The sequence below is a fragment of the Athene noctua genome, chromosome Z (genome assembly GCF_965140245.1).
Source record: "Athene noctua chromosome Z, bAthNoc1.hap1.1, whole genome shotgun sequence".
NCBI classification, from domain to species: domain Eukaryota; kingdom Metazoa; phylum Chordata; class Aves; order Strigiformes; family Strigidae; genus Athene; species Athene noctua.
In genome coordinates this window covers 25,889,993-25,913,075 of record NC_134077.1, presented here as the reverse complement: position 1 = coordinate 25,913,075, position 23,083 = coordinate 25,889,993, and the positions used below count along the sequence as shown (strand labels likewise).

At 42.3% G+C, this 23,083-nt stretch overlaps 1 protein-coding gene across 2 annotated transcripts in view; it reads right to left on the bottom strand.

Annotated features, from left to right (window-relative positions):
- SERINC5 (serine incorporator 5) overlaps positions 1-23,083 on the bottom strand; it is a 54,090-nt gene that overhangs the window by 18,282 nt on the left and 12,725 nt on the right. For both annotated transcript variants that reach the window (XM_074931290.1, XM_074931289.1), the window contains exons 2-5: positions 12,510-12,677; positions 4,613-4,791; positions 4,247-4,329; positions 1,232-1,325 (exon numbers count right to left, since the gene is read on the bottom strand). In XM_074931290.1, coding sequence (XP_074787391.1) covers positions 1,232-1,325; positions 4,247-4,329; positions 4,613-4,791; positions 12,510-12,593 — 440 coding nt within the window. In that variant the 5' untranslated portion in view covers positions 12,594-12,677. The remainder of the gene's footprint in view (positions 1-1,231; positions 1,326-4,246; positions 4,330-4,612; positions 4,792-12,509; positions 12,678-23,083) is intronic.

Below are 23,083 nucleotides of genomic sequence, written 5' to 3'. Positions count from 1 at the left end.
GGACCTCGGAATGCCCCAGGTTCAGCTAGCAAGCCATGCTCTGCACACAAGTACAGCAAAGGCATATTGCTTGGCATGGCCTCTCTTCTGCCCTTTGCACTAACTCTACAGTTTTACTACCCTTTTGCTCAAAAAAGCCACCTCTCCATTTGGGTCTATACCACCAGTCTCCCCCAGCTAAAGCATGGTTCATCTTGTTTTCCTCTCTTCACCTTCCAAACTGTTTTAGGAGCAGCAACTAAAAATGTTGTTTTGGCACAAAGGACTTTTTGGTGCATGGAAGGTTTTTTTTGGGTGTGGCAGTTTTTTTGTTGTTTTCTGGAAACATGACTTATTTTAAAAGAATATCTAATGTAGAGAGTGCTAAAGTTAAATGCTGCTGCTAGAAATCTTTAATCCTCAGAAAAGCAGCTACAGTAATCAGTAGTAAAAATATCTGCGGTGTAAGGAGATCTCACCTCTTCCTCTTTGAAAACAGGTATGTAACAAAGCCCAAAGGTTTCCTAAAACTGTTTCTTAGCAGTCAGTATGCTAACAAGACCAAGAGAGGACTGCAAAGGTTTGTAGAGGAAGAAATGAGACAGAAAGGGTGGAGGTAGGAGTTCCTGTGTATATGTGGGAGGACAACTTAAATATCTTAAATTAACAAGAGGCTAAGGGCTAGGAAGGTAATAGCAAATATGCTTAAACCAGAAATTAAGTCAATGCCAGAATGGTGTATATGTGGGCTGATAATGGAATCTTGCACATTTAGATGAAAGCAAAGAAGTTGAAAAAAAAGTAGCAGTTCTCATGTCAAGAAAAAAAAAAGGGTGTTAAGCTGACACATAAAAGCAGGATTTACCAGTTTAGATCACTGCACACAGTTTAACTGTTACATTTTGCAAATCCAGTTTTATTCTTTTGCACCACCCTTGTTTCTTAGCAGGTATATTTTCATATAAAATATAAACCAACTTAAAGTAAAAGGTTTTTGCATCCCATTTTGCTTATTGGAAGCCAATTAATTCAGGTTAATAAATCAGCAGAGTATATATGAATAAGGAGGAAACATCTCTGCTGAGGAAGGAGAAAACAAATGAAGCAATGATAAAACAGCTCTAAATACTGTCATTAAAGTGTCTTCTTTAGAAATTACATCCATGCTACTCTTAAATTCTTTGTTAGGAGAACTGTATTGTTCGGCAGTCCACCAGAATTTTATGCAAATAGCTAGTTGCCCAACACATACCAATTTTTATTCCACTTGTGTGTGAACTCAATAAGCAGGATGAGCTGAATGGCAATGAAAAGGAAACCTCCTGTTGCTCCCACATAGCGCCAGGCTGCAAGGCAGAGAGGCAGAAAATAGGTCAAACTGCAGTCGTCTTTCCCTTGAGATAAAATGGAATTATTGTCTATGCAGTGAAGCTGTTACATGGTTTGAATATCTCAAAGTCCACAGATGTAGCAGGAGATGAGACATTTCAGCTGAAAGGACAACTCACCTAACTTAAAATTAGCTCCCTGGTGAATTCAGCTTGCAACCTGTACACTTTAAAAATAAGACTGTTAGGACATCTACTGAGTTTCCCTAACCTAGAGAATTTTTGTGGACATGGTAAGTTACTATATTCAGACAGAAAATACTGAAACCTTTATTTGTGGCTGGTGGGAGGGAGGTGGTGTGAAGGCATTTCACAGGAATCTAAACGCTGAAATTGCAAGGTACTGGAGCCCAGTACTGAAAATGGAAATTTCTTCACTTCAAGATTCCAGTACCACATAAAAACAAAGGTGGAGCTTATCTATTTACAAATGCTGTCCTGAGCCACTCCCAAAGAGACAGGAATACTTGGTATTCACTGACTAGTTCTAAGACAGGCCATTTGACTACTTAACCATTGACCTACATATACTGTATTTGGGTAGCTGTTTGGATACTTCAGACAACAGATCTTTTATGATTTTATGTTTATGTTCTTTTACATCAGAAGTCTGTGAGGAAATACAGATACCTATTTAAAAGTTTAGTTGCATATAAAGCAGGTGCTGCTCTACAATGCATAGCCTATAAATGACTACAGGTGTGCAGTGGATTTCAGTAAAGAAGACCAAGGAAGTGCATTAGCAAATTTCAGCCATATCCTACCATTGTGTTTTTGTTTTGAAAAAAACTTGTGTAAGCGAAGTGGAAGAACAGATCTGTGTATGTTACCCTTAGCAAATTATGTAGAGATTAAAACAATTTTTTTTTACTGTACCATAAGCTCCTTTTTTGGAAGAATGAAAAAATGCCTTTTGTCTGGTTTTGCTAAATGTATTGTATGTACTTGATAAGCATGCTGTTCTTCAAAGAAAGAAATCAAAAACCGGAAGAAGCTAGCATGTAAAAAAAAAATAGGCAAGGAACAAAGTGTTCATATATGTTTGGGAGAGGTAGAGCAGGAAAAAGCAGACCACGAATGGAGTGCGTAATTAAATAGCCAGATTCTCAGGATCTCCCACTGCTACAGGCAGGACACTGCTGGATGTTTTATGGATTCATCACAGATAAGGTTAGCATGGCCAATGTGGATTTACCACTATAGCCCCCACAAACCTAGTGCTTACACGTAGTACTCCTCCTCCATGATTAAGAAACTGCTAAGTATGGGAAGCTTGACAAGACCTTTTTTTTCTTTTTTTTTAAAGAAAAAATAAGCAAACTGAGAGATTGCTCAAAAAAACCCCCCAAACCACCAAACCCAAACACCCTTCTTGATGGGAGGGAAAAAAAAGGAAAATAAAACCACACAATACCCAAATCATCTGTATATCTCAAATTCAGGGGCTGACTGGAGGACAGTTTAGCAAGATATGCAGAATACTGCTTTAGAGAGAAAAGTCGAGGCCTAATTTGGGGAAGAAAGCTTCTTACGCTGTATCTCCACACTAGGTTAGAGTGCTGTTGGCAGACAGCACTCTCATCGGCACAAAAAGTTCTGTTTTCCCTTTTCCCCAGATATCTCAATTCTTGATTACTTTTCACCATGAAAAGGGTCACTTGCAGAGATGACAGTCTGAATATGAATACAATGGATTGCACTGCTACATCTTTCTAACCCAAACAGTGATTAGATACTAAGGACAAGCACATACAGACATTCTATGACTTCGCAGAGAGGAGGAATAGGGATAAGGAGCCCTTCACTTCTGGGGCATCCAACTGACCCAGGATCAAACAGCTAGCAAGAGCATGAAGCTGAATTACACCTGTCAGTGTTTTTTTTTTTACACCTGAAGTGGTTTTTAACTTAGTTTCCCAGAGCATTGTGTTCACAGTATGTCTGCCCACTCTGTTCTCTTGCTCCATGTTACTCCTTCCACTTCCATTTTTAAACACCTGGCTAGAGGAGATTGATGTTTAAAATACAGGTAACCAAGCAAGTCTTAGTGGAAGCAGGCAGCACACACAACCTCTCCTTTGCATTACTGACGCCACCCAGACTCAACAGCTTAAGGGCCTACAGGTACCTGGCAAACTGAAGAGCACGAACTCAGTATCACTGGGATTTTTGCTCTGAGCCCACAAAAGGCTGGAGAGAAGCCTCCTCCCAGAGCTAGCATTTAAGTACTGGGCCAGTACCAGTGTGCCTGTGTGGTGCTAGGGCATCTTCCAAAACTGGAAATGCTTCAGGCATGGCATCCTCAGCAGAGCACTTGTAACACACGTTACACCAAGAGGTCTAATTTAACCTTACTGCATTTATGCCACCAACCTGAAAGCTAACAGCATCCCAAATTCTTTTGTGGCATTGCAGGTTTCCAGGCAGCAAACACCTGGCAGGTCACTGTAACCCCCTGAGCACTGGCACCTCTCCACCGTGCAGCACAGACTCTGACTGCTGCACTGCAGCAGAGCTACCTGCACAAGCCAAACTAACATGTGGCGCTGCATTCTTGAGTGAGCAATTTCTTGTGCACCATTACAACTCCCTACTTCTTAAAGAATTTGCAAGACAGCACCACAGTGGTATTTTTACCTACCATTTGGCCTGTTCTTGGTCAGAAAACTCACGCTCTTTACTGCTCATTCATATGCAGACCAAATACTCTGTGCACACAGAGTTCCCTCCAGACAGTTCCAAATACTCCTTTTGCACCTGGACCATATCAGCTTTACTTGAGGAAATAAGGCAATATTCATGTTGATTGGACCTTTTAGGATTTATAACCATTCTCAAGGTAGTACAGAACAAAGCAGCATAACAAAACAAGGACATACCATTGAGGAAAGTGTCCTGATCGGGAATGAAGAAGGCTCCTGAGCACATTGCTGCCAGAAGTATAAGTTTAACCAGCCAGAATCTGCATGAGAGGGAGGAAAAAAAAAAATCTGGTTGTAATAGAGGTCTTCAACTCAAGTACCATGAGAAATCTATTTAAAGCCCAACAAGAGAAAAAAAACAGCTCTTGATGACTGGTTGATGCTTTAGTTAGTTTTCACTTGACCGCATTATTTCTGACAAAAGCAGTAAAATTAATTTTTGTTTTGTTTTGGTTTGTTTTTTTCCCTAGTACTACACCCAACTGGAAAGTAGGCAGCACAAACCTGTAAAAAGAAGTGGAAATTAAGTAGTCAAATACTTACCCATTATGAATGTATGCTCGGCAGCTTTTGCTGCTGTTAATTTTGATGGTGAACAAGAAGAACAAAAAGAAGAAACAGGACATTCCAAAACAGACTTTGTACACTGCAGAGTATCCCACCAACTTCTCGCACATCTCACCCGCCTGAATACCCTTGCACATCTGCTCATAGAAGGGAATCTGAAAAGCACAACACAAGATGTTAGATAGGACACGGGGTTCCTCGTAACCAAGCATGTCTATGCTATACAACACTGAATTTTCACCAGCTTCATTTAACACCTTTCACTCTTGATACACTTCAGCCTGGATTTAAGGGTTCAAGAGACATAAAGAAATGTAAAACACATCGGACTGGAGTTTTCCAGAGCCTCCATTCTCAACTCCTTCCAGACACTTTGGGGCATAAGTTCACCTAAATTTACTTCAACTCTGTTGGCTTAAGCCCACAGGGCAACCAAACACCACACAGCCATTCAGTCACCCCTTTTCCCCCTCAGTACTGGGAAGGAGAAAAAAAATTAATCAAAAGGCTGAGGAATTGAGATATGGACAGGGAGGGGTCACAGGCAAAAGACAGGCATCTTAGAGGAAGAAAAAGGACATCACACTATTTCAAAACACTAACAACGATGCTTAACAGACAGAATGGGATGGTGATAAGTGTTACCATATCTTAAAAACACCTCCCCTCACGACTCCTTTCTTCCTGGGCTCAGTTTTCTTCCCTGATATCTCTACCCCCTTCCTCAGCAATGCAAGGGCAGGGGATGGGGGATGGAGTCAGTCCATCACTTCTTCCTCCAAGCCAGGGGAAGCACTCTTCTGAATTCTTCCCCCTGTTCTCCGTGTCCCTCTCACAGGAGATAGTCCTCCACAAACTCTCTCCACTGTGAGCCCTCCTCACAGGATGCATTCTTCTTGAGATGCTCCAGCATGGGTCACCTCCACATGTTGCAGTCCTCTCAGCGCTGAACTGCAACAGCAGGGGCTGCTTCTTCCCACAGAGTCCTGGCGTCCTCCACAGGCCGCAGGTGAATCTCTGCTCCTCCAGTGACCTCCATGGGTGGCAGGGAACGTGGCCCTGCCCTCTCACCATGGGATACACGGTGGGTTTTTTCCCTGGCACCCCCCCCCCTCATCCTTCCTTCCACTGACCTCAGTGTTCACACTGGTGTCCTCCTTGTAACTTGTCCTCAAAGTCCCCCAACCCCATCACAGTTTCCCTTCTTAAATACGTTATCACAGAGGCACAACCACCATCACTAACTGGCTCAGCCTTGGCCAGAGATGGGTATGACTTGGAGCTGGGGGAGCTTCTGAGAAACTTCTCACAGGGGGCCACTGCTGTAGCCCCCTCCCTGCTGCCACAGACCCTGTCACACAAACCCAGCACACTGTCCCTTACTGCTTATCCCCTCACCCTGGGGACCCTGTTCCTTCTTCCCATGCTTTACAGCAAAAGACTTGGATTGCTTCAGTAATCCAGCTTGCATAAACCATACTGGGCAGTTTTACCAATCAAAGGGGCACGAATAGGGCTGCAGGGCAGTAAGCTCTGGCGCCTACTGCCCTCAGTGGAAACAGACCAAAGCACACCCAGGTGGCACAGAGGCAGCAAGCCCCATCCTCTCTATCACAGCTTCTGAAACAGAGTCGTGCCAGTTGCCCTGATCTTGTTTTAAATTAACAGAGAGACAGGAAAATTCCACTTTTCCCTTGACTCATTAAATATTTGCCTTTGAGGCCTTGCTCTCACCATGAGGGGAAAGCAAACAGCTGCATATTTTGGCTTCAGTTTCACCAGGCAGACATGATACTGGGTCCTCAAAAAAAGCTGGTCTGTGTGGCCAGCACCCACTCCTGTGGGGCACAGATATCCCCTCCTGCAGCCAGGGAGCCATTCAGCTGTGCAGATATATATGCATTTAATTAGAAAACCACGGTTCATTTCAAAGAAAGAAGGGCCTCTCTGTATGCTCACAGCCCTCAGCTGAGTCTGGTGAGACCAGTCGAGCAACACATCACACCCTGTGGAGCTGATCATTGCTACCTGCACAGGTTAACTGGAGGAGAGAGGAGACAAATGTGTGCCAGAACACAACATGCACAAATAACTACCTTGAATCAAACTTCAGAAAGCATTCAGCCAGGACAGATTTTGCTTCGAAAAAACATGCAAAGATTGTAGGCAACATCATCCCTGAATATTTCCAAGAAATTAGCAAAGACAAGAGTGTCTCCTTCCTTCAGCAGGCAGGTCAGTACACAAAACCAGGACAGGGAAAGAACAAACAGAGTCCAAGAGCAAGGAATCAGGGAGTGTTCCCAGCTGGCTAGAAAGCCGTCAGAGATATAGGAAACAAGAGATAAACTCATGAACTGCCAGCTTCCAGCCACCAGGCTCTGAAAGCCGGCTTCCCTCAGCAGGTTATGCAACTTCCTATCCCGTGCCAGCAATTCAAGTCAGGAGCTCAACAACCCCCCTAGCAGTTTGCCAGAAAGAGGAAATATTTTAGCAGCTCACAGCAACACTGAATTGCTGTGCTGCAGGTAGCAAACCTAACTACAGTACTGGGTTGATCCCAGGTGGGCTAGAACTAGCAGAGAAGATGAAAACCAGGTCTCAATGCAGCTGTGTGGTGTTACAAGAAGGGATCCAAGCTGAGCCACTATGAGGTGCTCTTTCAGAGGTAACTCACAGATGAGTACCCGCTGCATAAGAAGCTGGACAGTAAACAAGTAGCTGTAGCTAACTCACATTTAGGAGTTTTTAGAGAGCTCATCAGAAATTGTCTGGAGCATCAGTGATGTCCTTCCTAGGTCTTGGAAGACAACAAAATGTCAGACTAGGCACGAGTGCCAGCATTCAAAATAAGCAAATGGATTGACTGAAATAGTTAAGAGACTTATCAACACCACAGTGATGCCCCTGCAAGTCAAGGGGTCACAGCAATGTCAGGGAAAGCAACTGGGATATCAATTAATACTTCCCAGTTCTTTGCTTATAATAATCATCAGCTAGCAGAGGTTAAAAAGATGGATAATACCGAACTAAGAATATCTCTGAGAAAATCAGATACTTGTTTGATATAGATGATAGTACTGACCAATGAGACAGATTTCTGTAGATCTGTACTCGTACTAAGCAGCATTTTGCTTATGAGACTCATAGAACAGAAGAAAAAAGTTACCATGTAACTTGATTAATCAACTAGCTAATTAAAAATCAATCTCTGGGTAACTGTAAATGGACATCTTTAATTGCACAGGTTTTGACAGAGATCTTGATGGTATTTTTGACTCTGTATGTTCTTTTCTCCACTTGGTAGTAATTTCCTTACAGATCTGGCTGAGAGAAAATGGATGGGTTCACAGGAACAATATAGCTCAGTTTGTGCCTACATAAGCAACAAAGAGCTCAGCCATCAAACAGTATGCACAACACTGCAGAAATAAGTGGTCGTCACAGGAATAGTCCTGTGGAATTGAACACCATTTGTGGAGACCTGTGATCCTGAAGGAACAAAACAAGAACAAAAGCAAACTCTTGAGGACCCTGGCAGACAATAAACATGAGCACAATACTGGGGACAAAAGGGCTGATGTCATGAAAAGGACATGTTTTCATGAAAGGGTGGTCTGCTGCTGCACTTAAGTGACTTCACTGATTTTTTTCTCGTTTTTTAAAAAAATTCTGTATCTCTGAAACACGTTCAGCTGCTAAGCAGCCTGCCCAGCCTACGTAATTACCAGGCTTTCTATTTGCTGGGTAGTTTTGCCAGCTGTTAAAGCCACAGATTAGTTATTTGCCAAGTTTGATACAGTGAAATATCTACTTTTATAATCTTAAAAGCAACATAAGCTAATTTTTTTGGCCTCTGAGTAGGGAACAAAGCATTCTTGCTGCAGAAACTCAGTATCCGCTCAGATAATGCAAATGCCTCAGCTACTGTGCAAGCAATGATGTTATCACAGCAAAGTCGGCAATTTTCCTGAGTGCAGTGACACCCTTTGAGACAACAGCAACATCTACAGAAACAGGGACAGACTCTGGTTTTCCCCTCACTGTGAGCTGTCTGAAATAAATGCAGTGCAGGAAGCAAGCCAGCACAGCCACAACAACTGCTTTCGTCTGGTTGTCCTCATCCAACAGAGGGAGAGTGTGGCAAATGAACTTGGTTATGGAAATGGAGGTAGCATGAAAGAAAATCTGTGTAGGTGGGGAGACAAGGGCAAAATATCAGGTAAAACCACCTGTCATAAGCAGCTGAGAAATGAAATAGAAAAACAAAAAATGATCGGACCAACACACATCCCATCTTGCAAGAATGGCTAAATTCTTACCAGAAAGAGGCAATGGGCATCTGCACTTAAAAACCTAATTTGTGATAAAAAATTTGGGGTTTAATATACTGTAATGTAGAGTTAAGGGCCAAGATATAAACTTGGCTGAAGAAACAAGCCTGAAAGCGTGCTCCGCCAGAACATGTAACCATCTAGAACTGAAATGCTTTGACACAACTGAACTGGTTTTCACTAGTGTTTGCTCTCCTGAAAACATCTTTCTTACTGCTCCTTGAATTATTTAAGTAGGAGACGGATATTTTCAGGGTGAAACCACTAGTTTGAAACAGCTTTAACATTAAAAATCTAAGTACAAAAAAAAAATCAAAACACTATTTCAACAGACCAAAACAATTCGTTCCCTTCTCCTTTCTCAATTAGCCTTTCAAAAACTGTGAAATGCAAGGTTTTGCTTCAACAGAACATTTGTGAGTACAGCTGTAACTATTTTTCAAAAAAACAGAATAACTGGAAAAAAAAAAAAGCATCAAAGCACAGAAGCACTTCTTCAAGTTGGGTCCTGCTTTGCTTCATCTTGGAACAGAGTGAAGTCTCTAAACCATTTTGTGTAACTCCATATTGGTCTTGTCCGTCTTTCAGTTCCCATCATTGAGTCTCTCATGTCTTGATTGATGTTCTACTCCATGTTTTGCATTGATACATACCCTTGCTCCTCTGAAATCTATTCTGCATGATACTATCCAAAATATTCTCCTGGTCAAAACTATCCACTTCTTCGCCACCCCTCCACTGCTTTTTGGTTCTTCCCCAGAGATCAAACGCAAATGCCTTGGTTTCTTTGCACATTTTTCAGAATTTAACACTTAAGGCCTCTCTCCCTTGATGTCCTCTGGGTGCAGGAACAGCTCAGGAGATGGGGAAGAAGAGTGGAAACAACAGAGGAAAAAACTACCTCCCAAAAGACACTGTTCAGTTCTTAAGGCCCACCACAAAATATGATTTCCTCAAAATGCTGTGGGTTAGACTAGGAACCAAGCTTTTGAAACCATAACCAAACACTCCACATGGTTTTTTTCTATCTGACAACTTTGGTGACACATGTGGAAGCTGGGCTCCCTGGGACAGTGCCTCATTTTTCCAAACATGTTGAAGGGCACAGAGAGGGTCCCCAGCTCTGGGCTGGCACCTGCAGAGTCTGACACCTCAGAGACAGAAAAAATGTCCTAAACATGTTTTAATAGACAGAATGCATGACCATAGGGCAGATAAATACAGCAAAACAATACAAACATTTTTTAAAAGTCTCTGCTTAAGATATCCATAAGAGATGTACATTTGCTGTTGCTTCCTTTTAAAATAATGCCAAAGGACCCAGTGCTACAATAAATACTTTTAGAACCACTTTAGAATTTGGAATTTTTAGCAAATCAACCAAAAAACCCTCTCACTGACAAGAGAGAGATTCCTTTCATGTAACATCAGCATGACTAGTTGAACTCTAAACTGGTAAAGCAGACACATGGTTCCCTGTGAAGATTATGGCTCCATAAAGGACTGCACTATTTTCTTAAAAAAATTTATACAAAAATAAAAAATTAATTAAAATTATGTTTCTTCTCAAGAAAGAGAAGGCAAGGTCCTAGAAGCATCATGCAAAGGGTTTGCTTACAGTTTGGCTTCAGGAGCGCTCCATGATCCAGCCAGAAGCAAAGGAATCAGTAAGTGTCCAGCACTTTCAAAACACAGTTCATCATTAGGAAGCTGAGACTGGTTAGTCTGAATAAATATTTTCAAGGTGTACTCTATTACAACTGGGCTAAATTAGCTTCAGGAGTTTGAACTTTTAACAGCCCCAAACAGAATTACTAAATTAGAGAGCAGATAAAGCCTACTTTCAGATGGTCCATTTCCCATTCAAAGACATCAAATGCTCTAAATGAAGAGAGTGATTATCTTTCCACTTGATACTAACAGCTTTTCTTTGTGCCATTTCTTCCCACACTGAGCTTTCAAGACTGCGAACTGGAAAAGAAATTTGGCAATACTGAAAAGTATGTTGTTGAAAGCTTCTTGAATCACTTTTCTGTTGGACAAAAAGTGACTATTTCTTGTTAGGGATACAAACTGCATTAAAACCACACTGATGGAAAATGACTTTATGTAATTTGGATATGAGCATATAATTTGTCTCCCACACACTTGAGTTCCTTGGGTTATTCACTTTATTGCCAAGCTAAGCATCTAGTAAGTCAAAGTAATTCCTGGCAAGCAATTTCAGCACACACATGTTGAACAGTTTTTAAGTTGCAGCTCACAGGCAAGCATCACATTTGTACTGCGTGCTCTTTCATGGCTGTCAGCAACTTCTGGTGGCAAGTAGGCGACACCAGGATAACACAAGCAAAGCAATATTAAATGAAAGAAAGTTAGGACAGAACATACAAAAAGGGTACAATGGGAAAAAAGAAAGGTCTCTGGCAGCAGAGCACAGAAACCCTCCAACTAGCCCTGTCATAAGCCTGCTGGTTCATCTATGTTGTGGGCATCAACTGGATCTAGGCTGCTGCGGCAGAAACTGTTTCACAAACAACTGAAAGTCAAGTGCAGAAGGTAAGCAGGGCATCAACTTGACCAACAACTGGTTAGAGGAGGAAACAGTCTTAATTGTGCACCCATGGGCTTGAGACAATGACACAAAACAACTAGATGCCCACAGGGAGGGAAGCCTTCGGAACCTCCAGGGCAAACACATTCACAAACCCAAGCAGGCCTCATGGAGTTTGGTGCATGAACTTAATTTTCAAGAATTCAGCAATCCAGCCATTGTTCCCTCAACTTAAAAACAGGTTTATCTTCTTGTAGTTTGTAAATGGTGAGAGAGGATCTGTGCTACTGAGAGCAATTTGTGTGGTTTAAGAAACCAAACCAAAGATGCGATATAACAGCTCAAGTGTGTGACCGCAAGCAGGTTGGTGAGCATTTAGCTTAAGAAAGTTATATTAAGTCTCTGAAAGAACCTTGAGTTTTAAAATCTAGCTTGAACCACAGCTTCTTTTCATGTTTTTGAAGCTTTTAATTACAAAGACAGAGATGAACAGTATCTGCTGTGGTTAGAGGCCATGGCTGAGAACTCCTTGTAAAGAATCTGAAGCATTATACATTGCAGTAGTCTGTCACACAGCACCAAGAACACAGCATTACAATTATAAATGCAACACTTGAAAAGTTGTTTTCTAATTTGCTGCTTCTGCTACTAAACAAGTTGCCAGAGACGGACTCACTGTTACACTGAATCAATTTGTTCTACTATAGCAAACCTGAAATAGGTTCACTGCAGCCAGTTTCTGCACAGTGAAAGAGAAGGAAGGCTGCTAGTCCTGTGATCCTTGACTCTTCCTGTTGTGAAACACAATGGGTGAGCAACTGACAGGAAGAGGCTGGGCAGAGAAAATCATCCTGTCTGGGTTTGAAAGTGGATGGGTGGAGGGAATCAAATGCCTCCTCTGAGAGAGCGCCTCTATACATGAAGAGCTGTGGACAGAGCCCCATTTACTTCCAGGGACAGGAGGGAGTTAATATCTCTTACTTACGTGTGTTTTCATTTCATTAGCTACTGTTGTTGACATCATGACACAACAGATGATAGTCACCAGGATGAAGTAAAGCGCATACATGAAACGGGTGCTGGTTGACTGTTTTATCTTGGGGCAGCATTTGCAGCACAAGGAACAAGCCGCAGTACCACAGCAGCAGGCCAACTGGAAAATTAGACAAAAGACACAAGTCATTCCATCACCACCTTTAGGTTTCTATTGCAAAAGTCAGACAGGGAAGCTGTGAGACTTCCTGTAAAGCTCCAGAATTTCTTAAGTCCTCTCCTCCCAGTTGAGCACTATTTAAGTGAAAGCAGACTGTCTTGTTTTATATTAAAAGTCAGTAGGTTTAAGCACATCTGTTCCTAGCTTTCCCACATGCTAAGGATGAGAGTGAAGAGGATGAGGAAGAACCGCTCCCTATTTCTTAATCCTGCTCTTTGCTATCCCTGTGCAGCTTGTGGTCCTGGCATGTTTTACTCAGCAGAAGACATTGCAATGGTATGGCTCTATTTCCTGCAATACATTCTCCTCCCTCCATCATGAAGCAACAAATCCGCACAAGAAGGGCACAGTTGCCAAAACTGTTTGCTTTTAACATACAGACAAAACTGTTTTGTTTCTAAGACAAGTTGGATGTTTTGTTTCAAAACAAGCTGTACAGATCCATTTCAATTCACCAGAACCATACCATCCTTTTTAAGGTGCCCCTTCTGGTACACACACAGAGAAAAAAAATTTTTTTTTTTTTTTTCTATGGAACTTTTTATGCTACTAAAAACGGAGCAAATTAAAGGAGGGAGGCATAACTGTTTAAGCCACACTTTGGGATAGTTGTGCTGAAGTCTTTGTAAACAGACATCACCTACACAAAACCCAAACAAACTTAAACCAACAAACAGAAAACGAGATTACATTAACAGTTCTAAATATTTTGGGTGGTAGAGAAGAAATCTGGAAATACTTGGCCTACTGCAAACAAAGCAAAAGATAGCTGAGCTTGAAGGACCCCCAATATAATGGCATCGTCTTGTACTGATAAAGCCAGAGAAGAAATGCAACTTCACAGTTATTTATAAACACACTTTACAATAATGGAAGCCGTGATTCCATGTGAAAGACGGCAAGGAAAAGAATCCACAGGTGCAAGGAAAAGAATACTAAGTCACACTTTACCTGATACTGTGTCCAGTGTTGAAACATTATTAGAGACAGAAAGTCTTGTGTATTTTACATCTTTTCTACCCACAGCTGAGGGTCCAACAAAGGTCAAACCAAGAAGCACAGCAAAAATCATGTAATTGCCTTATTCAAGAGAGAAGAAGGTATGGAATAAATCCTGAAAGGGATCTAGCTTGTTGTTCATTATCTTCTTGCTGTCAGCAGTATCATTAACTTTCAAAGAAGCTGGATTCACCTTCTCTGCTTTTTTTTTTTTTTTTTTTTTTGAAAAGTCATATATAAAAATGTAAATATAAACCTTATTTTTATACATAAGGCAGCACTGTGCTTGTCCAGGCCCTTCCTTGCAGTAGGCAGCAGCTTCATTGGCTCCCATGATTAACCCAGCAGCCACAACCACAGGAGGGATTTTTGGACCTTAGCAGACATCCAGGAGCAGGGAACCTCTCTTCCAGGTCTCACTGCTGCCAACCCAGAGCAACATTGCCCCTCAGCACGCAGGATCCCTGTGGCTAGTATAGGGGTGCTGTGTTGCCAGTGCCAGGGACTCAAGCACACCAAAGCCACTTTTTCCCAGTGTTTCTTCAGCCCTCAGAGGGGCCATAGAGATGTTCAGAGGACTCCCCTGCTTTCCAGCAAGCAGTTGTACAAGATGGATGGTTTTTCTTAGTCTTTGACAAGGGATTCAAAATGCAGAAGTGCTACATTTGAGTTGCCCAGACAAACTTGACTGGCTTGTATGTGCCTTCAGGTGCCAAACCACGATGCACTATTTTCCTCCCAGGACATTTCCAGCATCAATGACTGTCCAACACAGAGAAGGGGGCTTCACATGTGTGTTTGCAGATATGCATATCTGATAAAACTACCCAGAGTCTCACAACCAGACAGGCTGATCAAAGAGCCCTAAATAATTTTGAAGGAGTATCTTGAAAAGACTCCTAGCCTATAATTTCCTTGCCATGACTATCTGCTGCCACACCAAGGCTTCTTGCCTTCAGTCCTTCAGAGAGGGCGGGTAGCGGACAGTCCCTTGCCTCACTCAAGAACAGATCTATAGTTTGCTGAAAACATAAAACTGGAACAGTCCAACCCGACTCCCACACTGTCCTTCTCTCAGTTCACTGCTGGATCTCACACCAGAGAAGATGGGGGCAAGCATGCAGCTGCTAAAACTGCTGCTGCTGCAAAACAGAAATCCTCCCCAAAACACACAAAGCTTCAACTGCAGGGAATAAACAGAATGGGCTCATGTTGGCACCAAAGCTGGAAATTAAAAATACTACATGCATAAGTACATCATGCGAGTATACTTTCAACATAGAAGGCAGTGGTGGCTGAATGGCAATTTTATTTTTTATATGTAGTGAAGTTAACTTTTACAGCATCAATACAAGTCCAAGAAATAAGGAAACTATGGCAAGTTACTGATTCAGCAATGTTTTGCTGATCCAGGATGACAATTAAACTCAGACACCAGAGTGAAAAGAGTAATACAGAGAATAAGCAATAAGAAAAATACGGAATAGTATACAGTCTAAGTGATGTGGAACAATGCATAAATGAGCTTTATACACTATTTAAGTATTTGTTGATTTAAGTAGCAGCTCCAGGGACCTGGGACTGTAATAGCAGAGATGTTGCGAGATGTAGATGAGATTTTACTGGCAGAGCTCTCTAGCACCTGGCTTATGGAAAATGTTCCCCTTACAAATACCAAAGCTGCATACCTTCTTACTTGATGGTGGTACACTTAGACTTTAATGATAGTTACTAATATTGAGCATGTACCCTATAAATTGGCAATATGTGTGAAAAATACCTGTGTCTACATCTTTTTTCAGAAGCATTCCTTTAAGCACTCTGAATAGCCATGGAAACCACAGAAAGTTGGTTAGATTATTCAGCATCAGTCCCAAACCTGGTATTTGGGTTTTTTTTGTTGTTTGTTTTGGGTTTTCTTTTTCAAACTCTGGTTATGACTAACTACATTCCAGAGTGGGCCACAGTGAAATAGGTGTTACCCAAAAATAAATGAAAACAGTCTCTGTCCCAAAGAGTAAGATGCTGGCCACAACTTACTGACCCACGAGGTTTCACGGACATTGTTTTTGAGTGATAAACTTCACAGCCCACATTTGCCATGAGTTCTCTGTTGAAAGGTTGTGGTCAAGGTGCAACTATGCTATGCAATTCCTCTGATGTCAGATGCTTTACCATGGGCATGGCCCATCTTGCCTTGCCTCTGCCTTTTGACAGTAGCAAGGGTCTGCCCATGGGCTCAGGACCCACCAGTGCAAGATTGCAAGCTGGTAACAGATTCTTCCCATGTTAAAAAAACAGGCTGTGAAAAAAAGCAAGTAATGTCATAAATATTTTACAGATCTTATCATCAAGCAAAAGCTCCTCCAAAGGACAAGTTCTGCACAAGGAAGGTGCTGTGTGGTTTTCAGGGCAGAGACAACCCAGACAACCCAATGTCTGTGATTGCTGCCAGCTGGCAGGCCTTGAAAATCCTGGTCTGTACCTACAGAGCTCTTCCAAAGTCCTGTTATCCTTTCAAGTTGATGGTTCCCAAGAGCCCAGCACAACGGCAACCAAATGTCAGGCTGCTCTGTCAGGAGTTTGTCATGTTGCAGTAAGTTTGGCTTCAAGTCTTTCTCATCCAAAGGCTCCCACAAGTCAGGCAGCAAGTACAGCCATGCCAGCTCCCTCTCTAGCTTTACAACTCCTCACCAGGTGAGCACCGCAGTCACACAATAATTACAAGCATTAGGCAAATATTTATGCTTTCCACAAATACTTACAATCAGCCAGCCCCATCATGCTAACCCACCATGACACCAGGCCTCCACAGTGTAGACTGGCCGCCTGCTTTGCTCGGTGCTACTCTTTCAGAGCTCAAGGAGAGTGCTGTGCCAATTTGACCAAGCTCTTGAAACTTGAAAACCTGGTGTACTTTAAAACAGACTATGCCATGATTTGAACTGCCTGGATGATGGCTGATTTGACGGGTTTCACAGCAGCTGTGAAAAGCTGCATGGGAAATTTTTTTGTTAAAAATATTCAAAGCACAGTTTCACAGACATCTGTTCTGGTAGCCAGGTTAGGTTAACAGACACTGGCTCATCTCGGCCTTTCTCCTCTGCCAGCTACTCACTCACTCCTACCCTGGCACCAGTACCTCAGGAGCCTTGATAGTTGTTTTGGCTGCTGGGGGTGACCAAACAAAGCAACGTACTGTCTTTAAAAAATAAAAAGAGGAAGGAAGAAAAATGACATATCAATCCTTCTTAGCTGCTGATTTATTATGCAACGGCAGAAGCATTTTTACCATTTCAAGTGAGGGCACAGTGTGCAGGCAGGAGTGGGGAGCAGAGGTGAATGCCTCGCAGCAGTCCAGCATGCTTTGACCCATCTCTGAACAGATGTTTCAGTGGTGTCTTCCTACCACCTCATTTGATTTGAGTGCAGTAGGTTCCCTCTAATGCAGAGGAACAGAAGCAAACAGACCATATAACAGCCCTAGTCCATGCAAACCACGTTTCCAAGTACAGGCAGGCCTGGACATATTCACACACTCCCATCTTATGCCAGCCTGGGACATACCCATGGTTAACCAGAGTTAAACAGGTTAACAAAACAGGGTAAATGCAGGCTTACCAATTTGTGCAGAAGCTAATGGCTCCCTGCAATGAATATTCCACCAACATACACTTTTTTCGAAGGTATTTTTCACAGATGTTTCAAAAAAATTCTCAAAGATCTTAGAAAATATTTTGCACAGCCATTAAAACAAAGTGAGGAGTTTGAGGATCACTGCCCAAAATAGCCTACAGTATTTTTAAATTACACAAACCATAGGAAATTATCCAGCTTATCACAATAAAGCACTCCTCCTTTTGGGAGACTTCAGCAGAAACTGTAAAAATCAAAGGAAAGAAGAGTACACTGAAAAAACAAAGTGCATACTTAAATGAAATGAAGACTTAGCAGCATTTCATCTCCTCCCTCCTGACTAGACTGCCTGGCCAGAGCAGTCCAGGAGACTGCATGCCTTCCAGCACATCCATGGAGCACAGGAATGTGCCTTGCTGAAGCTTTTTTTCATGGGGGCCTACAGCAGCTTAGTTTTTCATGCACTGCTTGACTATCAGCATTATCTGGGCTGTAAGATTTGCAGATAATGCAGTCACTGAGCTGTTAACAGCAATGTCTATCAAAAACACCCAAACATCTACTTTCACAGCTATGTGCAGCATCCAAGCAGGCTGTAAAGAGCAAAGCAGCCAGCCCTGCATGAATGAACATCCTGAAGAGGCTATATACCTGTCCTTGGACTTTTAGTTTCAGGAAAAAGCATCTAGCAAGCCAACCATTCTGTTAGTGCACTGGTTCATGAAAACAAGAGATGATTGATGTCAGGTGTCCCTTGTTATGTCTTAATTGACAAAACGACCAACTGAGAGTTATGAAAGAATGCCAGGAATTGATAAAGGTAAAGCTGACAGAGATACCCTGAAAAGGTAACACTGTAATTAAAAGGAAATACTGAGATAACTGTGAGGGATGACACCATAACACCATCAAGTAAGGAAACACCAAGATATGTGCACAGGAACAAATGCTGCTTGTTGAACCAAGGAGAGAACGACTTGACTATCTGTGGGCTTTCTTCATTAACATAGTAAAAAACTGCCCTGGAGTAGGAAAAAGCCTCCTATCAAGAAAAGCCCCTTCCTCACCGAACATGCAGTTAAAAAAGAGGATACTGTGACTTTAAATGGAGACAAGACCTTGCAAGGACCCTTGAGAACTAGGGTGGCCAAACTTATCAGTAAAAGTCACTGACTACTGCATAAACACTTACCTTGTGTTAATCAAGGTGTGCTAGCTTTGTGGAATTACCACCTAGCACCTATCTCTGCTCAGATATGAATTAAACAAATAACTCTGTGCATTTTTTGGCTCATTGCACACCGGCTAAAATAACCCAGAGTTTGGGACGACATTAGGAGCTGGGCTCAGACTATTATTGGAAACCCCTGGTGTTATGAATACACATTTTGCAGAGGTTTCTTAAGTCAGTCGCCTGATTACACAGTGGTTTGTCCCTGTGAAATAACTAAATTCACCAAAAAGGCTTTATATTGCCCTTTGACTTAACTGGCTTTTTACTGCTTTTTCTTTAATATTCAGACTCACCATGTGGCTTAAAATGAGGTTTTGTGACCAGCATACCAGTTAATCAACTGACGACCTATTTTTGGGAGCACATCTCACATTACAAACTGTGCAAAATCAAAAGCAACTTCAGAAAAAAGTCACACCAGCTTAGAAGCTGCCTGAGCACTGCTTTCCAGTGAGATTTCGCTGCCCAGATATGAGTTTCCAAAGCTTATGCCATGCATCACAGGGCAAAACTGCCATATAGCACCAAGCAGCCCAAAACCTACACGAGAAAGCAGCATCTAGGACAGCTATGCCAAGAGCTAAAACACAGGCAAGCTGCTGCCAGGCACCAGCAGAGCTGAAGTTAAGTTGAACTGAGGATGATTAGCTTCTGTCTCCATGCTCAAACGTTACTAAGTGGTGACTCAGCTCAGCATTAGAAAACAGTATCACTGCAAAATGTCTAAATTAAAGACTGCTCAACTGCTCTTCTGCTGATGATTTTGGAAAAATCAAACCAACTGGTTAGTCTGACCTGAACCTCACAGTGCATCACATTACGCAGCTCCCCAGTAGTCTAGCTATTTTCCACTAGCATAGTCCATCTGGATTTGTCAGCAGTAAGAGGTGGACACTCTGACCCTCTAGTTACTTATATACATCATTAAAAACAGAAAAAAAACCCCTCACCTTCTAATTTGTCTGCTACAGTTCCCAGGCACTGTTTCTTGGTGAGGCTTTCTTCACTAGCTTAGAGAGCTTTTTAATTACCTGATCTTTTCTCCCTGCTCATCAATGAAGGAAACCAAACCATTTACCGTCAGTCTCATTTGAAGGCTTTAAGACTTTTCCTCCCAGCACCTAAGTCATTCGAGTTTTTTCCTGCATTCCCGTAAACATCCCTAGTCTCTCCTACTATCATGGCAACATCATCAGCCCAACTGCAACAGCTCAACAAGTCACCTTGCTCCTCTCCCCCACATGCAGCCAAGGAGGGGGTGAGACTCTGCCCACACAGCACTCCATGCTGCAGGAGCAGCCTGCCCTCCACACACACCTTGCACAGGCACCAGCCAGCTGGCTGTACTTAAAAGGTGCATTTTATCTGCACTGGGGTCATGCCATCTGGGTTACATCACCTTCAATAGTACTCGCTGCTCCACCAGTCCTTCCATCACGCCTGTGCGCTTTCAGGAGTAATTTTAAATGTACTCTCAGGTCAATGATGAAAACATGTCACTGAGGAAAACAGGCCACTGATCCTGATCCTGAAGGTTCTTTGCATTGATCCCTTGACAATCTTCACTGAGAGCAACCTCCACTGGGTGACAGGGTCAACCATCCTTTCCTATCATTTCATATTTCACCGTTTTCTCAATTCAGGTCATTCCAGCTCGTGCTGCAGCCACTTCTTGGCCTCTCACAGCAGAGGAGGTACTAACAAAGCAACTGGAAAATCAAAGAGAAGTCAGCAATGGCAAAGTCTGACAATGTGAGACCTTCATACAGTGAGCAGATCTTCTCCAGGTTAGCACTGATGTTTGAGACCAGGACTCTGGAGGTAGAATGGCACAAACAGATGCAACATGAAACATCACCAGGGACATTCCAGAACCAAGTACAGGGCAATAACTGCTTAGGTCCATGTACTACTGGAGTGAAGAAGCAGTTAAAATTCAATTTCTGTACACATTGACTTAAAAAGCATGTAGCTGGAACAGCTGCTTCATTTCTGAATGAACTGACAGCTCTGAGCTGTTCCACAAAGACACTGTGTCTTTAGAAGGTGATTTCAGTACTGAGTCCAAGAGGACTCCAGGAGGAGGAGGGGAAAACATTAACACTTTGTTCAAAGTAAGAAAAGCCAATAAATTTGTATAAAACACTAAACAATTTCTCACCACATCATATTAAAAAAAAATCTACCTGTTCGAACCATTGGTAAAGATATTCCAGTTTAGAACTGTGTCACAACAGCCAACTGAACACGTTTCCAGATTGGCAAGTTCAGAATGGAACTTGCTCACACCTTCCTATTGCTTACTTCTTGATGAGTGTTTCTAACTACAATGACTACTTGAGAAATATCTTTAATAGTATTCCTGAACCACCTGTTTTGCCAGTGACTGTAACCTAAGCCAAGGAAAAAAAAAGCCCACGGGACAGGTCTCTTCAGCAGTCATTAAGAATGGTTCCTGTTAAAACTCAGTGTGAGAGATGACAAGTTGACATATTTTGGATCAGTCCTACGGGACAGAAAGAAGTGCAAAACCTTCCATTCTCAGACTGTGAATATTTGTATGTCTAAATATTTCAGCATATGCCATCTCTAATTGCTGGAAATTCCAATCACTAAACTGCAAACATCAGCATAGTTATCACCAATTAAAATGACAACGAGATCATTAGGTGTGTCAGGACTCACTTCCAAACAAACAGGGAGCCACCTTCCTCCTGCATGCTGGGTAAAACACTACAGTCCCCCACAGCTCTTGCTGGCTCCATCCCTCACTGCCTCATGCTGTAGCACATGCTGATGTTGAAGCCTATCTCTTGGGTGACCTGAACAATGCAGTAGGTCAAATTCAGTCAGCAGAATGGTCGATCACAGCCTAGAAGTCTAAGAGGCCAGGTATTAAACATGACAAAACACATTACAGTGGGCACAGTTGAGAAAAAAATGGAAGCACCAGCAACACAGATATGTGAAGGACCTTGAAAGCAACCCAAGGTCCAAGTGTCTTCACATGGCTAAGCTGAGAAGACTATGCTGCCTCAGCATGTGTCTGAGGTGACAGCAGTCACCAGCAAGACCTTCAGCTTATACTGTAGTCATAGCTTAGGCTTTCATTTAATTGCTCCCCTGAAACAAGTATGCCTTGCACCCACAACTCTGAGTGCAGTTATTTCAGTGAAAGTCTCAGTAATGGAAAAAAAAAACCTGGAATACCTACACTTCCAAAAATTAAAACAGTAGGATTTATATTCTTCTGCAGAAAAGTATTCCTTTGCCCTTAAAGTGAAGGCCCTGCTCTTACGCTGCCTTTACTACACTGCTGTAGAGCCATTGGTATTTAAGCTGTATCTTTAAACCCACAATGCAACCAACTTGTGGGATGTGAGAGGAAAAGGCTAAAAAAAAAAAAAAAAAGAGACAGCAAGGGGAAATTAAGCAGGAATGAGAAAGACTATCTTCTGCCTGTAATGAGGAGGAGTATCTTCTGCCTCTTATGCAGTGCCAGGGAAAGGATTCCAACTTAGTGATACAAGTGTTAATGATACAACACTTAACAGGACCTCACTGTCCTTTGGTCGCTTTTCCCTCTCTTTCTAATCACGATTGAACCCAGCATCAAATTTTATTTAGCTATGGCAGGCAGATCGGGGCTTCAAAGATACTACATTCTTAAAACAACCTTGAAAATACGCAAAAGTTTTAGCAGAGAAAAATGATCTCTCAACCCTAAGCAAGGAAAAGGCTGCAAAGCAAGTTCAATATTTATTAAAACAGAATCAATGTAAGATACCAACTTCAATGGAAAAAGCTACAGAAACCCAGGCTTTGCTAATTTCATTGTTCAGACAACTGTTTGTTTAAAACAAAAACTAGATGTTTCTGCAAAGAGGGAAAAGGTCCTTCCTCAGTCTGTTTTTCCTAGCTGCATTTAAGTGGAGTAGACTACAAAACTCCACATCAGACCTCAGACAGCTAGTTTCATCTCCAATCACGATTAATGGCATGGAAAGGCAGCTGTGAGAGGGGACAGGACCCAGAGCTAAATTTCTCTTTTTTTAAATGAATGACTCAGGTTAAACAAAATAAACCAAATCCCTCTCACTCACAAAAACCATTTGCAGGAGAGATGTGTTTTGGGGAGCACCACGTGGAGTGGAGCCAGGAAGGCTGCCAACACCACCCCATAGCACTGCAGCACATCACACCATGCACATGCCCCAGTGATGTCCCAGCATCCTCAGACAACACAAATCTGGACAAAGATGACAGAGCCACCCTTTTCACCATGTAATGAAAAGAAGAAAGCACAAGCAAGACTGAAAGCCTCCTTCTCAACCTGTAGATGCGAACAGTCAATGCCAGAAAAGCAAGCAGCCCTGGAGTACATGGGGGGCTTCTCTCCCTTGCTCCAAGAGCTGCAAGTCCCAAAAGTCATAAGACTAGCCTTGGCCTATCTTACAAATAAAACTTTTTTTTTTTT